At 38.3% G+C, this 20,586-nt stretch overlaps 1 protein-coding gene across 2 annotated transcripts; it reads left to right on the top strand.

Moving 5' to 3' along the window:
* The first annotated feature begins 12,813 nt into the window (after positions 1-12,813).
* LOC132140219 (cystatin-B-like) lies at positions 12,814-17,644 on the top strand. 2 transcript variants are annotated; one of them, XM_059549035.1, is made up of 4 exons: positions 12,814-13,138; positions 16,645-16,725; positions 17,029-17,136; positions 17,412-17,644. In XM_059549035.1, the coding sequence occupies exons 2-4, from the start codon at positions 16,657-16,659 to the stop codon at positions 17,547-17,549; spliced, it is 315 nt and encodes a 104-aa protein (XP_059405018.1). In that variant the 5' UTR covers positions 12,814-13,138; positions 16,645-16,656; the 3' UTR covers positions 17,550-17,644. The 2 variants fall into 2 exon arrangements, with proteins under 2 accessions (XP_059405018.1, XP_059405017.1); XM_059549034.1 differs by lacking the exon at positions 12,814-13,138 and adding an exon at positions 16,119-16,336.
* The last annotated feature ends 2,942 nt before the right edge of the window (positions 17,645-20,586 follow it).

Below are 20,586 nucleotides of genomic sequence, written 5' to 3'. Positions count from 1 at the left end.
ATAATGAAAAATATAAATAAATAACTATGATTACAGTGCAGCATTACTAATCCCAGCTTGTAGGCCTGCTCAGATTTAAAAAATATAACTTTTCCAAAGTGTAAAGTTGCAGCATCAACAGTTTCAGTTTTTAGACCTGCTCAGATTTCGTTATTGCGTTGGACCGATCGGAATTAAGAGTAAAGGTCTGTTTAAATGCAGACGGGAGCTGCGTTTGAATTACAATCGTTTTTTTCCTAGTTGTAGTGATGTTCACACTCACGTGATGCCTTTTGAAAACATTAGGCCGGTGACACACTGGCATATTGCACCTGTCAAACATAGTCTATTTTGCCCTTAGTCTATTATGTCCTTTATCAGTAGGCTTTATATTTATGCTCAACATGAAGTATAGATATTGTTGTCGTGAAGACAAGATCCTGGTCTGTCGGCGGCCTCCCTCTATGTCACCTACAGTAGCAGCAGCGCGTCAGCGCCGCGTCAGGCACGATTGTGGTGTGTAAAGACACAGAAAACGCGAGGCAGCCATCACGCAACTGACCCGCAGCAGAACCGCCATGCTCAAGCCACGCAGCCAGTGTGTCACCGGCCTTAGAATCAGCTGCAGGGCGGGATTTGCGCTGAATGCGGAGACTTCCGAATCCGCCACTTAATATGTTCGTTTGGAAACACGAAAATGTACCTATGTCCCGCAAACAAAATATTGCATTCGGTACACACGTGCACCGTACCGAAAGCCCTGTATCGAAATGGTTCGGTACGAATACACGTACCGTTACACCCCTAATATATATATATATATATATATATATATATATATATAATAATAATAATCATTATTATTATTATTATTATTATTATTATTATTATTGTGTAGGCCTATGTGTAATTTCTTAAAATAAACATGTTGGGAAAAATAATTGTTCTTGGATAATAATAATTACTGTCCCATTAAAATCTTAAAATCATTAAAGAAATTTATTGAATATATACAGGTGCATCTCAATAAATTATAATGTTGTGGAAAAGTTCATTTATTTCAACTCAAATTGTGAAACTCGTGTATTAGATAAATTCAATGCACACAGACTGAAGTAGTTTAAGTCTTTGGTTCTTTTAATTGTGAGGATTTTGGTTCACATTTAACAAAAACCCACCAATTCAAGATCTCAACAAATCAGAATATGGTGACATGCCAATCAGCTAATCAATTCAAAACACCTGCAAAGGTTTCCTGAGCCTTCAAAATGGTCTCTCAGTTTGGTTCACTAGGCTATACAATCATGGGGAAGACTGCTGATCTGACAGTTGTCCAGAAGACAATCATTAGCCCCTTTCACACTGCCATTCCGGCAAATACAGGGGTAAAGTGTTCCGGCAATTGTTCCCGGGTCGCTATATTTTGCACTTTCACACTGCCAGTGATTACCCGGGATATGTGTGTGCTTTCACACACAACCCGTAAAGATCCCGTAACGACACGTGACATCAGGGCGTGATGTGGAATGTACGAGTCGAAAACATTAGGCACGTTATACTTTCACTGAAGCAAGCGAACGATCTCTGCGTCAGCGCGGAAAGTGAGGAACTAACTGATCTCTGCTTCATTACAGTTTGCGCATATTTTTTCGTCGCGAACAATGATCTTCCTTCAAAACAGCCGGTAAAAGAGTCGCGCGATAACACGCTTCATCACTTCGACACGGAATTAGATCTGGCTTTTGTTCACACAGCGCTCGTCCCGGGTTGAATCCGGTAATGTTACTAGGTCCCCGACCCGGGTTCAATGCGGGAATCAATCCCGGGACGTGGATGCTTTCACACATAAGGCGACCCGGCAATGTTCCGGCAATATGTCGGGTCCGACGTGCAGTGTGAAAGGGGCTATTTGCACCCATCACAAGGAAGGTAAGCCACAAACATTCATTGCCAAAGAAGCTGGCTGTTCACAGAGTGCTGTATCCAAGCATGTTAACAGAAAGTTGAGTGGAAGCAAAAAGTGTGGAAGAAAAATATGCACAACAACCTGAGAGAATCACAGCCATATGAGGATCGTCAAGCAAAATGATTCAAGAATTTGAGTGAACTTTACAAGGAATGAACTGAGGCTGGGGTCAAGGTATCAAGAGCCACTACACACAGACGTGTCGAGGAATTTGCTGAACCACAGACAACGTCAGAGGCGTCTTACCTGGGCTAAGAGAAGAAGAACTGGACTGCCCAGTGGTCCAAAGTCCTCTTTTCAGATGAGAGCAAGTTTTGTATTTCATTTGGAAACCAAGGTCCTAGAGTCTGGGGGAAGGGTGGAGAAGCTCATAGCCCAAGTTGCTTAGAGTCCAGTGTTAAGTTTCCACAGTCTGTGATGATTTGGGATCAATGTCATCTGCTGGTGTTGGTCCATTGTGTTTTTTGAAAACCAAATTCACTGCACCATTTTACCAAGAAATGTTGGAGCACTTCATGCTTCCTTCTGCTGACGAACTTTTTGAAGATGCTGGTTTCATTTTCCAGCAGGATTTGGCACCTGTCCACACTGCCAAAAGCACCAAAAGTTGGTTAAATGACCATGGTGTTGGTGTGCTTGACTGGCCAGCAAACTCACCAGACCTGAATCCCAGAGAGAATCTATGAGCTATTGTCAAGAGGAAGATGAGAAACAAGAGACCAAACAATGCAGATGAGCTGAAGGTCACTGTCAAAGATACTTGGGCTTCCAGACCACCTCAGCAGTGCCACAAACTGATCACCTCCATGACATGCTAAATTGAGGCAGTAATTAAAGCAAAAGGAGCCTCTACCAAGTATTGAGTACATGTACAGTAAATGAACATCCTTTCAGAAGGCCAACAATTAGCTAAAAAATTTGTCTTATGAACTATTCTGATTTGTTGAGATCGTGAATTGGTGGGTTTTTGTTAAATGTGAGTCAAAATCATCACAATTCAAAGACTTAAACTACTTCAGTCTGTGTGCACTGAATTTATTTAATACACGAGTTTCACAATTTGAGTTGAATTCCTGAAATAAATTAACTTTTCCATGACATTATCATTTATTGAGATGCCCCTGTATATATATAAAAAAAGTTATATGCATTCACATATGTCACATTTGAAGAAATATATATTCAAAATATATTTTTTGCCAAAAAATAGTAGAGTTTAATAGAGTTTTTTTTTTTTTTTTTTTTTTTTTTTTTTTTTATGAGCATTTTATCATGCTCCTGTGTTTAGGTTAAGTCATTTCAGTTCAACGGCAAAGAATAAGTTTTTAAAATGCCTAATTTTTCTGAAATTTTCAGTGTATATGGCCAAATTTTAGCTTGAACTTTATTTGGTAAAAGATTCAGGACAATATTTTAGAAAACCTTGACACTGACCAGAAAGTGCATCACTGTGGCTTTGAATGAACCGAATCTTTGACTCAAGCACTCCATCTAGTGATCAACATGTACAAAAACTAGACATCAGAAAATATTTCTTCATTCATTGGTGTATCTAAAAATAAAATCCTAAAAGATATCCCTGCATTACCATGAATGTGTTTGCCAGATACTTGCATTGCATTGCAGGTAAACATTTGATCACTAGGAATTAAACACTGATTTTCTGTCATGTTCTCTTCTTTGAGCTACAGGAATTTAGATATCACATATATTTAGAGAGCATTGCCCAGCTCTGTTTAGTTGAGTTTGCATCATTATTCATATGTTTTGTTTGGTTGTTTTTTATTCAGCTTGCCTCGTGGACGCGGTATTGGATCACACTTTGTGGTTCCACTCTCATATTCTACGGATCCAAAGCCCTGCGAGCCACAGAACGGAAACATGTGAGTGATGCAAATATTTGTATCGATTTATACAAATAATGCATTATTAGAATAATACATTTTATTTATTTTTAAATAAATGAAAAATGAAGAAATAAAGTATCATTCGATATAAAAATAACATTTTATGGAATCTCACTCTGTGTAACACATAGTACAAGTCTTCGCCGTGTAAGAAAGTGTGTGTTGTGGGCTGGATGGTGGTGCTGCCGGATGATCCGGCTCAACCCAACATCTTTCAGCTCAACCATCCTGACAAAGGTATCAACAGGCACTGGTTCATTAGGACTGGATGCATGAACAGAAGCTTTTTTTACAATAACAGCTCAGTATCGGGAAAAAAATGTAGAAAAGCTGTCACTGGACCCCGTACCTGTTCAAAAGATACTTTTAGATAATAATATATGCACTTTAGATACATGGTCATATTTATTGTAGCCTACTGCCTTTAATTTATGTTTATGGATATTATTGCACTTTTTTATATTTTAATACAATTAAACTGTGCTTAAAATGTATTTGAAAATAAAGTCGCAAGCTTTAAATTATTTTTTTAAGCTTTAAATATTTGCTACTCCTCCTGTTGTTTGAACCAGTTTGATGATTTATTTTAAAAAGAAACACAAAATGAAACACTTGAAAGTATCGACGTGTAACTTTTTCCATAAAAACAGTAGATAACCCTCCAAAAAATCAATTCAAAATCAATTTAAAAACAATAAAAGTACTGTCATCCAAATCATGACTCCACAATACAGTTTTGCGTATACTTGTACTAATATTTATCACCATTAATTGCATGCAAAAGTTTTTGTTTCCATAATGTGTGTGTATATTTATTATGTATATATAAACACAAATGTATTTACATGTATATACTGTTTTTATATTCATATAATTTGTATTATATATAGATATATATACACATATTTTACTGAAATGTATACATGCATGTGTGTATTTACAACGCTATCTCACGACCAATTCGTACGTATTTTACGAGGTGGCTTATTCGTATGAATTTGTAGGACCTCACTCGTACGATTTTATACGATTTGTCTAAACCCCAGTGACGGTTAGGTTTAGGGGCGGGGTTAGGTGTAGGTCATTCGTACAAATTCATATGAATTGTGCAACTCGTAAAATACATACGATTTGGCAAAAATCGTATTAATTTGTACGAGTGTGGTCGTACGAATTCGTACGAATAAGCCACCTCGTAAAATATGTACGAATTGCCGTGAGATCGGGTTGGTATTTAGCTATACATACATAATAAATATACACAGTACACATATATGTAAACAAATTTTTATTTTATTTTAGATGTAATTAATCGCAATCTAATGTAAAAATAAAAAGTAAATGTTTGAAACAACATGAAGGTGAGTAAATAATGATAAAATGTTTATTTTGGGACAGTGATTTGTCAGGTTTCTCCTCTAGTTTAATCATTTGTGAACTGACTCCTGATAGTGATCACTAGTTCTGTGTTGAGAGTATTATTTATCTGGCATCAGTTTGCCTTTCTGTATGAATTCAGCATGTTTTTGTTGACGAGAAGCGTTTTCTTTCACATGAGGATGTCAGAGCGAAACACACACACCAGTAGTCAAAATACTTATTACAGAGGACATATAAAGTTGCTCGCTTGCTTAAAGCTGAACATTTTTCAAGATTTTCTAAAAGGCTTTTCATGATGTAAGAAATCATTAATTTTTTTACAATGGGGTGACAAGTGTACTTAAAGGCGCTTCAGCAGCCTCAGGACAAGGACCACAAGATTCAGGAACAGCTTTTTCCCTAAAGCTGTCTCCTTGCTGAACTCTGCCCTCTGACACCCCTCAACCCCCCCCCCCCCCCCCCCACACCACACACACAGACTCCTCCCCCTCTTCAACACTCTGACTGATTTATTTATTTATTTACAACAAGCAAATAACAGTAACTTGTTATACTTGCACTACTGTCTGTTCATCCAGAAACACTGAGTAATCCATTTGCACACTGAAATATTTTCTATGCACTTTACTGTCCATTGCAATAGTGTAAATGATGTACATATGTTCATAGTTCTGCCTATAGTGTACATACACTTTTACATAATCCATCTGTATAGTATGTCCATAGTACACCTATCTGTATATCATGCTGATAGTATTTAAAATCTGTAAATTATGTCCATAATACTTATCTGTATAGTTATTGTACATATTATAGACCTTGTATATTCTGTACTTACTGCTTATTGCACTTCTGGTTAGATGCTAACTGCATTTCGTTGCCTTGTACCTTACATGTGCAGTGACAATAAAGTTGAATCTAATCTAATCTAATCTAATCTAATCTAATTTCATTAATTGAAGGAATATTTAACAAAATGCGATATTTCTAAAAAAACTTCATTTAGTGCACAAAATTATGAACAGAAAATACTTGTCACATGTGAAGTTTTGTTGAAATTATAGATTATAGACTTGCTTTTTTTAATAATGCAAAATTATTTGAATGCAGAACCTCTAGGGACCTCTAGTGGTACAGTTCCACATAAAGCATAAATTAAATCAACACAACTAAGCAAATTATTGCTTACCCTGGCCTGGACTCTCCCCTGTTACCCAAAGATATTCTTCTACTTTTAGAAACAACATCTTACTCAAACCCTATTACCAAGTAGCCTGTTACTCTTTTGACTATAACATAAAAGAAGTACATCTACTAATTCATTCTGAGTGTAGGCTATGATGGGGTGTAGCCAGCGGAGCTTTGAAACGGTGCTGCACAGACCGATCGGTGTATGACATCAAAGTACCGCGAGAGCGATTCAAGCAAGTCGTCTGCTCTCTAATCGCTCTTGCGGTACTTTGATGTCACACACCGATGAGTCTGATGGTGATGATCGGCTTCAAGTTAAACAAGCCTAAAATGATTCAATGAACCATTCATAAAGAACCATTTATTGGGCACCTGTTCAGAGGTGTTTCTAAGATCTAAAAACATTTGGGGCTGAGGCAGAAATATCAGGGGCTAATTAGGAGGGAAGGGGACAAGCAAGAAAAACGTGTTTTGGAAGAACTTTTTTCAAAGTAATGTAGTTTAATAGTAAACACAAATTAACATAAATAGTATGCAACTTTATACAATTTCATTCAATTTCATTTTTTTACTCCTCCCATCACAGTGTTGTTACTAAAAAGGTGTTCATTAACTTCATTACTTTTTCTCTCTCACACAAATACTACACTCAATATTATCTCTTTTACAGCTTGTGTGTGAGAAAGTTGTAGTTCTTTTTTTATTATTATTATTTTACAATCATCTACGTATTTTATAGTTTGACCTCTTTTTTCATTTCTCATTTATGCTAGCATTACTGTTTCATTATTATTATTATTATTATTATTATTAGAGCCTCTGCTCCCTTCTATTATTGTTTTCTCTGTTTTCTCTGTAGCTGTTTGTATCTTGTCTAATCTATGCTCTTGGTGACATTTTTATCCTTCTTTATGATCCTTCAGTCTATCTTTCTGTGTTCTATAGCCTGTTTTTTAGAGGGTGGAATCATCAGAAAAGTATCTTTGAGGCTTGACTTGAGCAAAACAAACGATTACCATGCTAGTATTTATAGTGCTGAGAATTCCTTTCTCAATTGATACAACAGCGAAATGATAGAGTCTCTTCTCACCCATTGTTTGCCTAAGCCTTATATGTAGACGACACAATGTACTGTAGAAAATTGGATTTTGTGATTTGTTGCAATGAGGTTTAAAGATTCCTCACTAAGAAAGTCATCAGCTGCTGGATTGCAGCTTTACCCCAACACCAGAAAATCTGTTTCTCAGTTCACTTATCATGCGGTCGAGACATAGATACAAAAGATGATGTTCAAGTTGGTTGCCAGTATCACACAAGAGCCCCAGTGCCCAAAGTGGAATACTCTATATAATCATCCATCCACCTCTGCTTACAGCAGGGACCAGACAGGATCTCTGAGATGCTGTTGAAGATTACTCTTGTCTCTTTGTAGAGCAGTTCTGCTGTTTCTTCACTGCCTTGCATTAAGGTCGGTGATTCAAGAACAACATCTTTGTAGAGTGTAGCTTGTGCCAGGTCCACACATTCTTTCTGGAGATACTTGGGGAGCCCCTCTGTAGCAGACAGCTAACTCTTGAACATTACAAGCCTGTACACACTTGAAAACCAGGACAGTTTTGACAGCAGCCCAATTGCTATGGGTGTAGCTACTTTTTTCAGACTTTTTTTTGTCATGAAATGCTTGATGATTGACCATTGATGCATTAAAGAAGGAATACACATTATCTCAAAATGTACATCAGTATGCAGTTTTCCCTATTACTAGTGTGCGATTATCCCTCTGCGTGCCACCAGGTTGCTGACCCCTGCATTAGGTTCTGCTTCTTCACGTCCATGAAAAGAAATACCCAGCTTCCCTAGAAAGCTGGTCATAGCAACAATTCTGTTCATAGCAAATATTCACGTCTCACAAAAATGTCACCAATTTGTGCCACGTTCATTTTCTCAACAGCAAGGCCTTCTATTAAACTGGCTTTATAATTATTCCAAGCAAGCACTGAAGCCTTGTATATGATGTATAAATGAAGAGGAGCAGTAAAGATATAACAATAGTTTACAATATATGAAAATATACAAATATATTGCAATAGTTTTAATATAATAAACCATCAGTGAATGGGTTTAAAAGATGGATTGGATGTAGGGGTGTACGATACTGACAAAAAATAATATCTCTATTTTCATGGATTTTATCGATAACGATAATTAGACAATATTATGCTGAGTGTGTTATTGTGCTGGTACCTCAAGGAGTGCCATGGACAGCTGATTCATAAAGTTTTTAATAGTCCTCATCACCGGTGGCGCCAGAGGGGGGATCCTGGGGGGTCTCAAGACCCTGCCAAAAAATGCCTTGACCCCCCATTTGACCCCCCACCCTCTTCCTGATTATATATATATATTTCAGGACTTTACCGTTAACATCTTGAATTTGCTCGTCCTGAGTGCAAGATTCAAACGGTGTAAATCCAGTATAGGCCACAACCCGCCATCTTTTTTGGGTACCACAAAATAGCGGCTGTAAAACCCCGAATCCATCTAAGAGGGGTGTACTTCTTCTATAGCCCCTTTGTTCAGCAGAGTTGACACTTCCTGTCGCAGCACCGCTATTTCCATCGGTTTCACGACCGTGGGAAGAATTCCGCGGAAAGGAGGCGAGCCTTTTCGAAACTGAATGGTGTATCCGTGACAAATTGTGCGTAACACCCATTGAGAAATGTCGGGCAAGCGTTCCCACTGGGCCCGAAACAACATTAGCAGTCTCAAGATTTCCGCATCTTGCAACGCTTTCCCATGCGTTAAAATGTCCGGGCACGAAAAGCTTGTGGCATTCGTGCACAGGGGAAGTGCATGCCCAAAAGTCATTGCGTCTTGTTGTGTATAATCCTGAAACGTGTCCACGGCAGGAATTAGTCCAACAGGATGAACATCGGGCTCTGCCGCTAGCGAAAAAGCGGCGGCTGTGTGAGCCGTCATAAACGGGTTGTCTTTGCCAGCCCCTGAACCGTCCCTCGAATTCTGAAAGCTGGATTGCGCAGAGTGACTGAGGGAACGCTTGGTATAACAACTCGATCCAATGCTGCTCGAGACGCTGTTTGCGGCGAGACAGTCAGTGTTTGAGCATGGGGACTGCAGTGAGAGGGTTGGATGCGCAAAAGCGGTCCAACAGCGCTCTCTAGTGGAGGGCACAGTCCCTGGCTAGCAGCGAGAACATCAGGAGCTGCTATTCGGGGCCCGAGAATGAGAGGCATTAGCCGTCGAGCTCAGGTTCAACCTCTTACGCTGTCGGTGGTGAGCCGGAGGAAAAACCTTAGGGCCCCAATACGAGGCGCCATAGGTGAAGGCTCTTCCCGAGAGGCAACTCGTTGGCGGTGAGAGGAGGTTGAGCGAGAACGCGCGGGCGCCTGCCGGCATTCAACCTCCCTGGGCCTGCGAGGAATTAACTGGCGGAAAGTGGCTGATTGCTGTTTTGCTGCTCTAAACTTTTCCACCACCAAGTGACGTCCTCTCCGGACAAACCGTTCTTAGAAACGGAGGCGTCCATGAGAAAAGATTTGTTGGTGAGATTAAGCCAGAGGTGGCGCTCGACCGTAATTAATCCAGCCGTGGAACGGCCCACTGCTCGAGCAGTATGTTTGGTAGCACGTAGTGCCAAATCCGTTGCTCGCCGTAACTCCTTCACGGCCTCGGGTGTGATACCCTCCCTTTCATCAAGTTCATTTAAGAGCTCCGCTTGGTGGACCTGAAGGACCGCCATAGAGTGGAGCGAAGCAGCCGCCTGGCCAGCAGCCATGTAGGATTTCCCAACGAGGCTGGACGTGATTCGACACGCCTTAGAAGGATGAAGGGGGCGAGACTTCTATGCCGCGGCCGAATTAGGCGCGAGGTGTTCGGCGAGAGTCTCTTCCACCGGAGGCATCGCCGCATAGCCATGGTTCGCCATATCCGAGATGGTGGCGAAATCCGCAGTCGCAGCATTGGTAATACGTGCCGAGTACGGCTGTTTCCAGGACCTCGAAACTTCTTGGTGGAGGTCCGGGAAAAAAGGCAAAGGCCTTCAGGGCTGTACAGGTGTACGACTGGTTAGAAAACGGTCGTCCAGCTTAGATGAAGGTTGGGCCTCGGCCTTCTCAACCTCCCAATCCAGCCCCAATTTACTCACCGCATGAGAAACCACATCCAACAGCTCGCTGTAGGACGGGGAAACACGCTTCTCCTGTCCACTAGGAGGGAGAGAGCTAGTGTCAGCCGTGAACTCCTCAGACCCCGAGGCCGCGGTGGATAAAACGTCGTCATCATAGCGTCCACAACCGAAGGAGATGGCATCACATGCCTCCGGTGGGGGCTGAAAATCCTCGTTAGAGAAGACGACCGGCTCAATAAAACTCTTTTCCTGCACCAGGGTAGGGGAGAGCGAGCGACGTGGAGAAAATTCCAGCGCTGCGCTGTCCTCGAAATCCATGTCGCACATGTCACCCCAAGCTATCGCCTCGTGCGGGGCAGTCGCAGAAGTGACATGACGGGGGTTAGACACGGGGGCGACATTAGAAAATATATCCACCCTCGAGCGCAGTACTCTGAGCCGCAGGCCATCACAATGGGGACAAGAAGAAAGGCCGCTAAGCGCCGCCTGTGCATGATGTAAACCTAAGCATACTACGCACCTGTCTTGTGAGTCTCCCTTTGTGATGAACCTGGTACACGGTTCCTTGCACTTCCGAAAATTCATCGCGTCCGCGAAGAGGAGTTAGCACTGCTCGTAGAAAACCACTGAGAACGCAAGATGATTCCTAAGGCACAGATGATTCGCTTCCCTGAAGGAATGAAATTTGAGCGAAATGGCGCGCGGCACCCAGGTATACGATGCGTGCGCATGCGTAAGGGTGGTGCCAAGCGCTATTTGGCCAATAGGATTGGCTAAATGGTATAGGGCTTCAAACATTCGTCACACCGAAGGGTGTTCCCATACCGGCGACGTCACCGCAGCATCGAAGTGACCTATGAAAGGGAAAAACTAAACACACCTGGATGTAAGGAAAGCAAAAAGGGACAAATTTATTGCTACACTGCAGCGTAGTAAAATGATTCTCACACTCCCGTTTATGTTCTATTTTTTTTTATTCATCTTGCAGTTGTTCCTTTATTTTTGTCTTATGTCCGAGTTTTTGCAGTTTAATTTTTCCATTGCAAATTAGTGTAATCTGTCCATGCTGACGTCCAAAGGGTATTATATTTCTGTTTCCATATAGAGCAACAGTACATTTGAACTAATATTCTATTTGATTAATCTGTTTACCTTCTTACTGATAACAGTGGAATATAGTTCCTCATATGTGTCAAACCTATATGAGGAAATTCTAAATTACAAAATTCAAGGTGTTTATCCATTTGTCTTAAAAAAAAAAAGCAGAAATATTTCACCTGCAGATGTTCCTCCAGTTTCCAAGTTGATGGTGAGCAAAGTACTTTAAGTGATAACTTCTCTTCACTGACATGTTTAAAGTGAGGTATAGTGATACACCAAGTCTTGATAATAAAACAAAGTCAGTTTTTGTCAAGACACTATACTTAACTGACTTAAAGCAACTAGCACATTGACAATGACCTGTTTTCTAATTTCAGTTTAAATGGGTGTATTCCTTCAATTGGGCCTTTAGAACCTCATTGTAGGTTATTTGTTTAGATTTTAACAATAAAGCTATTTCAATAGATGGCAAACTTGATCACATCTCCTCAGAAAACAATGTAAAGTTTAGAAGAAAAGTGGCTTTAGGACAAAAAGAGACCTGCCAATTTTTATTTTAGAATTAGAAAAAAGCAAGCTTGCCATTTCAGCTAGATTCTACTGGCCTGGAATGGGGGTGGACATTGATAAATGGTTCAAAAGGCTACTAAATATTTTCCTTTTCAATATTGCTGTGAGACAATATTGCTGTAAACTGATTATGTTAACAGCTGAATTTAGAGGGGAAAGACACAAGGACCAACAATGTAAATGAGTACATTTATTGACCATTACACAAAATGCTAATCTTACTAAATATGAAGCAGTTGTGTACTGCATTACTTTATTTCACAGGTTTGGGGCAACAAAGATCATTCTTTCAGACCAAAGCACAGAGTCTGTTAACCAGGTTTATATAGTTTATTGAATAAAGGGTAAAAAGATCACTATGCATTAAAATTTTCATGTGTGCATAGGGTTCTGATTTATACAACATTTATGGTTCATTGTATACTTATTCTAATGTATGTTTTGCACACACCACACACAAATATTGTTAAGCTTACAGTGCATACATAAGTACAACAACGGCATATGATAAAAAAGTAAACATAAATGAGCATAAATTAATAAGTATACGACAGTATAAAACAGAGCCAAAGCCTCAAGCATCACATTGAAATCGGTAATTGAAAAAAAAAAAGGAAATACATTTCAAGTTGAAAAACCTCTCGTCTTAAAACTATTTTCAAGTTTAGGTTTTAGGACGCTATTTTGAACTATTTGACTTGCCGTACATCCAGTCGCGCTTCTTGCGCACGCTAGTTCTGATCGTACGTATAGTAACTCAGCAACTACGCAAGAATTGTAGTATGTTTGCGTAAAGGGGAACAGACATTCCGAGGGGAACAGAATCGACTGCTACATCGGGACGATTCCTCAAGCGCATTTTTTAATTGCTAAGGGATATTTTCAACACCGCGGCAGCTGGTAAGTGGTGTTTCATTCTCAGCGAAGTGATTTTGATGTTTATTTACTTATTATTATTTTACAAGAACGATGTGATGTGAGAACATGCAGATATGTTTATATTGCTGTGTGTAGACTGTAGTGTAGAAGTAACACTAGCGTGCTGTTTGAGGGAGAAAAGTGTCACAGGCATCGAGGGGTCTGGTCTTGTTTATGTTATTTGACTAAACTATTATTATATTACAGTAGGCCTACTTATTTATTTTCTAACACATAGAGTGCCTTAAAAATAATTATCACAACACTGGTAAGGCTTATTCAGATTTTCTCATTCTCTGAATTATTATTATAAAAATAAAAACAATTCAGAAATTAATTAAAATATAATTATATTTTAAATCTGACGCAAATATTTTTTTTTTCTACAATAGCAACAGTGTTTACAACAGCAAGACCACTTTAGCCTGTAAACTCAATAATATCTCTCTGGAAATAAATGTAAAAATATCAATGTCAATAAAAAATGCATAATATACCTGACATCAAAGTGCAGTGTGAAGGATATGAATAACAAATGTAGCCTGTCATTTGTTTACATTGCAAAGGTGTTCGATTTTAGACAACAACAACTACAACAGTAATAATAATATGAATCACTATATTCCAGTGTATCATTTTTTTATATTTTGTATCAATATTTAAGGTGGACTTATTCATTAGGTGCAAGAGCAGTGAAAGTGAAAGTGAAAGTGACATGACATTCAGCCAAGTATGGTGACCCGTACTCAGAATTCATGCTCTGCATTTAACCCATCTGAAGTGCACACACACACTGTGAACACACACCCGGAGCAGTGGGCAGCCATTCATGCTGCGGCGCCCGGGAGCAGTTGGGGGTTCGGTGCCTTCCTCAAGGGCACCTAAGTCGTGGTATTTAAGGTGGAGAGAGAACTGTACATGCACTCCCCCCACCAACAATTCCTGCCGGCCCGAGACTCTAACTCACAACCTTTCGATTGCAAGTCCGACTCTTTAACCATTAGCCCACGACTTCCACGACTTAGTAGTTATGGTTAAAATAATAGATTAATGCTGAAATAGTAAATTGAGCCTTGTTCCTAGATGGACAGAGAGTGGAAAGTAATAGATCAAATGAGGAGATGGAGAAAGAGGAAGAAAAAGAGGGAAATGTAGAGGCACAAGTGACAGAAAGAGAGCAGGTAACAGCAAGCCAGGAGTCAGAGGCTGGTGAGAAAGAGGAAAATGTAGAGGCACAAGTGTTTTCTATAGTTTTTACAATAACCGCTGTTCTTAATTATTCTGTAGAACAGAGAAGAAAAAGCCATCAGGTTGGGACAATTTAAGACTTTTCAGTTTCTAATCCCTGATCTATTATTATTTTAAACTTAAAATTGTCTTCTCTAATGTTTCTTTTTCAAAACTGCATCAAAGCATTTGCTGCTGTATCAATACATAATCATCCATATCGATACGCAAATCAGCAAGGAATGCATCACAATATATTGCTGTATTGATATTTTGAACAGCACCATTTAAAGCCTTGTTCCATGGGCCCCTTTTATACTTTGAGCACCTGCCCCTCCAAAGGTCTCTTCACGGCCCTGTTCAGAGGGAGTGTCAGCCACGTTAAAAAAGTTAACCGCTTAAGTCATTTGTGGATTAATGCGTATTGGTGACGCGAAACATTTAAAGCACCTACCCTTTAAAGTTTGAGCATATTGTTTGCAAACTGCAATTAATTAATTAAAAACAAAGTAGTTGATATGCTGTGTTGTTTTTGTTGTTTAGTAGCAGTAATATGCAGTTATTACCCGTGTCCACTGTATTTTTTGTTGGTTTTCATGAGACCCCCCTTGAAATGACCAGGACCCCCCATTGCCCCCCCAATCAAAATTCCCACTGTTCCTCATATGATGTATGGTATTACCATATAATGGTATTGCTTGGCGTGAAAGTAACCTATCCTACAGAAAAGCATTAAAAACGGCTAGATCTGATTACTTTTCGTCTCTTTTAGAAGAAAACAAACATAACCCCAGGTATTTATTCAATACAGTGTCTAAATTAACAAAAAATAAAGCATCAACAAGTGGGACAATTCCACTTATTCTCTACAATAGGAGAAATCATCTAAAACAACTTGTATGTTAGACCCTATTCCATCTAAGCTCCTAAAAGAGTTGCTTCCAGAAGTCATAGATCCTCTTCTTAATATTATTAATTCCTCATTGTCATTAGGATATGCCCCCAAAACCTTCAAACTGGCTGTTATTAAGCCTTTCATCAAAAAACCACAACTTGACCCCAAAGAACTAGTTAATTATAGACCGAAATTACCCTTGGGAGATATCATCAGGAAACAGAGTGTTAGCTTTCGCTGTTATGCTGATGATACTCAGCTCTATATTTTGTGGCCTGGCGAAGCATTACAATTTGAAAAAGTAACGGAATGCACAGTCGATATAAAAAACTTGATGACAAGTCATTTCTTACTGTTAAATTCTGAAAAAACAGAGTTGTTGATTATAAGACCTAAAAACTCAACATTTAATAACCTAGAACGCTGTCTAAAACTTGATGGCTGCTCTGTCAATTCTTCGTCATCAGTTAGGTGTGCTGTTTGATGGCAATCTTTCCTTAGAAATCCACGTTTCTAGCATTTGTAAAACTGCATTTTACCATTTCAAAAATATATCAAAATTTTGGCCTGTGCTCTCTCAATGTCAAATGCAGAAATGTTAATCCATGCTTTTATGACCTCAAGGTTAGATTACCAACATACAGAAACTACAGCTAGTCCAAAATGCAGCAGCAAGAGTTCTTACTAGAACCAGGAAGTATGACCATATTAGCCCGGTCCTGTCAACCCTGCACTGGCTCCCTATCAAACATTATATAGATTTTAAAATCTTGCTTATTACTTATAAAGCCCTGAATGGTTTAGCTCCTCAGTATTTGAACAAGCTCGTTACATTATAATCCTCCACGTCTGCTGCATTCTCAAAACCCTGAAAGACAGCGGAGGACAACTAGGTGAGCCCCAGATACAGATCCCCTGTAAAGACCTTGTCTCAGACGACCACCGGGACAAAACCACAGGAAACAGATGATTCTTCTGCAAAATCTGACTTTGCTTCAGCCTGGAATTTAATGCTGGTTACATCCGGTCAGAGAAGAACTTCAGACTTTTCATATACAGTAAGAGTACTTCAGAATTCAGAATACTTTTTGAGAATTGCTTACTCTTAATGAGAACAAAATCGACCAACAGTATCTTAATTGATCAATACCAGCTAACTAGAATAAAAAAACAACAACATTCAAACCTCTTAATAAAGGATTTACGAAAACACGCCTTTTGAAACCATTTATATTGTGTTATACATGTCTGACAACACCTCCCACAATTCTTCAGGTCATGTGATCTTAACTTTAAAAGTGCAGCACTGTTGTTCTGGGAGTCAGACTGACTGATTATCTCTCCTCTTCTCTTCACTGATCATCAGCACACTGCAGTAATGTCAATGTGTGGAGGCTGGAGTCCAGTGAAACCGGTCACTCTAGAGGTGATAAAGATTTGCCTTGAGGTATGAGACACAAAATCACTCCTATACTAACTAGTGAGCTGTAATATTGTTTATACTAAATTAATTATTTGTTTTTGGGTTGTTTAGTTTTCAAATTTTTTTTTTATATCCATGTTGCATTGTATGAATGATATATATGTAACTGCCTTTTGCAATAAATTCAGCTTTAATAAAATATAGATTAATAATCATTCTGGATTAATCCTTTATTGAAAACTCTGAACTCATTAAAACTGATGTACAATATTCAAAGCATGTTTTATTGTAATGTGTTACTATAATAATGTTTATCTGTTTATTCAGATGAGGAAACTGATTGAGGACAGAGTTGTGAATGGAAATGATTCGAAGGTTTACATTCCTTCGGTCTATTCTTCTCAGGTTGTGAATGGAAAAAATTATGTGGTCAAGGTAAGTGAGTGCTTTTGTTTGTTTGTTTTTTTTTTTTTTATGGTTTTTGAGCTTGTGAATTCATCACTGAAAGCATGCATGCTGCCCAATATCAGCTCACCATCTGTAGCAGTGAAAGACAAAATTCTTGCATTTGCATTAGATTTTCTCAATTTTGAGAACTTTTTACTAAATTATTCTCCACTTTGTAGCATTGCTGGACATGCCTAAATGTAGTCGACCACTGCCACTGTTGAGCTTGTAAAGTATTGATTTCTCTCTCTTTTCTCCGTCAGGTGTTTCTTGGTGGAAGCGATGATGGAGTGTGTGTTCATGCGAAGATACATCAGGCTCTTCCCTGTAATGGAGGAAAGCTGACACTGTCTGGATTCATGTTTCCTAAAACCTTCGATGAACATCTGGAACCCTTCTGAACACATCTAACCAAATACAGAATCAGACATGTCAAATTCAACGAGCTGTAGAGGAACTGTTGAGATTCTTCAATATTAAACTCTGTATTCAAACACTCAAGTGTAAGTGTTTTTACTGAATAATATCAAACTCACTTCACAAATGTTTTACACTGAAATAAATGAACAGAAATAGTCCTCATTATTACAAAGTCTTTAAAAATAAAATAACATTTTAAGATTTTATCGACCTCAATGAAATGGCACACAAAAGCAAGAGGTTTGTGTTTGTCACATTTGTTTTTCCTTCTAAAGCGTTCCTTGTACATCGATAGGACAGTTTTTATAACGCAATCTCTCCAGTGGTGGCCCCTTCTCTGATGGCCCTATAAAAAATAAAATTGTGTGGAAAATGTTTTTATTATTATTATTATTATTTAGGTATCATTTTTATCTTTGTAATATCCACAAAATGGGTTATGATTTGTTTTGTTGAGGTTGAATAGCCTACTAAACAAAAGTCCGCGGCTAACACTACAGATTCCCTTTTGTTCAAAGATGTTGCATCTGATTTGTAACGAGCATTAGTGACAGAATCATCAGCCAATCAACTTTTGATGTTCAATGACAGCATTCCTTCTGGGTCTAGCCATGTGCACAGTGCTTCCCCCAGCCAGGGTTGCCAGGTTTTCTCGACAAAACCCACCCAATCGTGATAAAACCAAAGTGACCATACTATTTAGATCAAATATGTAATTGTTAGGCACAATGTATTTATCATGTTCATGTTGAACTGCAAAACACTTTTGCTGCTATTGAGGTGGAATACAGTTAATGTTAATGACAGATGTAGTTACATTTCAGCTATTTTTAAATGTAAAATGTAAATTGAATGTAAAATCACAATCAGCGCATTATATCAAATGATTACTTTAAATAGTAGTTAAAGAGACAAGGAAGGTCCCCCATTTTAAATATTTTTCTGCACAAAATTCTCATTACTGTTAACTGTTTGTGTCCGTTTTCGGGAATGTTCTGTGTATTTCCACTGTAGAAAAGGTTGTTCTGGGCCAAAATCGATAAGCTGAATTGGAATCAAAATTGGAATCAGAATCGGAATCTGTAAAATTAAAACCCTACTCATAAACAATTCAATACTCTTTTTAACAGGAAGCCAGTGCGTTTCCATGCTGAAGTCTTCCCCCATGTTCTGAATTATGCATTTCATTGCATTGTGTTGTGTTTTAAGATTAAAGGGGTTTCTTACTTTTGACTGTCAGAATAAAGTCTTGCCCACGTTGCAGCTTATTCCAACCAAGAACTACAACTATAACGCAGGAAGAAAACATCTGACTAACATGTAAAACCAGCAGCAGCAAACTGGACTGTACAGGACTATACTGATTCAAATTATAAATGTATGATAAGAAAATGTGTAAAAGGTCTCCCAAATTTAATTTCTAGTTATAACTAGAAGGGACTAAATAAATTATGGGAGTGTGAATAAATTGCAAAAGAAAGGTCTCTTGATCTCTTCTAATGTCAATTAATCATCTGAAACAATGAAAAATGCCTTATGTGTAACTGGTTAAAGTTAAAGTTAACTGGTCACATGTTCTGGTAACGTATTGCATTATGATGCTCCAATAAAGCAAGTATCATAGTTTATGGTTAGATATCCATAGAGATCATAAACAAACATCTCAGCACTGGCAACTACACTTGTGCCAGGACCTTTTCTACAAAGCATTGCAAATTACGCTTTGAACACAACATTTCACATGTTATATATATATATAGAGAGAGAGAGAAATAAAATAAAAATGTAAAAATTACCTTAAGATAAACACATTTGCTCTCACAAAACTTTGAGCTGTAACTAAAAACACCCATTTGAAATTAACCTACATAGTACATCATCCTCAGACATGTATGTATGAGTGCACAAACACCATCAGAATTCAGCTTTGGTCTGCTGTAGGTAAATTAAGGATACTAATACAGTATGGTTTATCAGGTAAGGACCAACTTTATTCCTAACCAGGTTATAGCTACATCATCCTGAGTTTTGTTATTGTATTTCTTTATTTGTTTTATTTGCTTTATTCTCAGAATGGCACTCATAGAAATGCAAAAGACAGTGCAGCGTTGATAGAATAATTACAGGTGTGTCTCAAATTCCTGTTTTGCAAACAGTGAAGAACATTTGTTGGCCAAAAACTGATAAAACAGCAGAAAACTGTGTGCTGTGATTCATTACAGGATTGAGACACAGAGAGGGGAGATTCTGCAAATGCTTTCAGATGAAGTGTAGCATTTCATTCCACTGAACATGTATATTTCCCAGAAGTATTTCAGGGAGTTATTTTCATGCGTTACTAACCAGTTGAAATATGTTGTGAAAATATGAGAAATCTTTTAGCAAATGCCAAAAAAATGCAGTTTTACCCAAATTATTACAGAATGTTGAATTCTTTTGTTTTGTGTCTATCAGTCATCATTAAGCTGCCGTCATCTGGCACATACAGGTGCATCTTAATACATTTTAATGTCATGAGAAATGTTAATTTATTTCAGTAATTCAACTAAAATTGTGAAACTTGTGTATTCAATAAATTCAATGCACAAAGACTGAAGTAGTTTAAGTCTTCGGTTCTTTTAATTGTGATGATTTTGGCTCACATTTAACAAAACCCACCAATTCACTATCTCAAAAAATTAGAATACTTCTTAAGACCAATATTTTTTTTTTAAATTGTGAATTGTTGCCCTTCTGGAAAGTACAGTATGTTCATTTACTGTACATGTATTCAATACTCAGTGTTGGGAAGGTTACTTTGGAAATTTAATAGGTTACAGATTACAAGTTACCCTGTTTAAAATGTAATAGTAGTGTAACTTTTTCAATTACTTTATTAAAGTAATGTAACTGATTACTTTTGATTACTTTTTGATTACTTTTCAAAATCTCTAATAAATGTTTATTTGCAACTGTTAATCATTTTCAAACATTTACACCATGCAGGGTTAACCTTATAGTAGTGCTCAACAATGTCAA

This window comes from Carassius carassius, chromosome 5 (genome assembly GCF_963082965.1).
Source record: "Carassius carassius chromosome 5, fCarCar2.1, whole genome shotgun sequence".
Classification (NCBI taxonomy): domain Eukaryota; kingdom Metazoa; phylum Chordata; class Actinopteri; order Cypriniformes; family Cyprinidae; genus Carassius; species Carassius carassius.
This window is presented reverse-complemented; position numbering and strand designations above follow the sequence as displayed.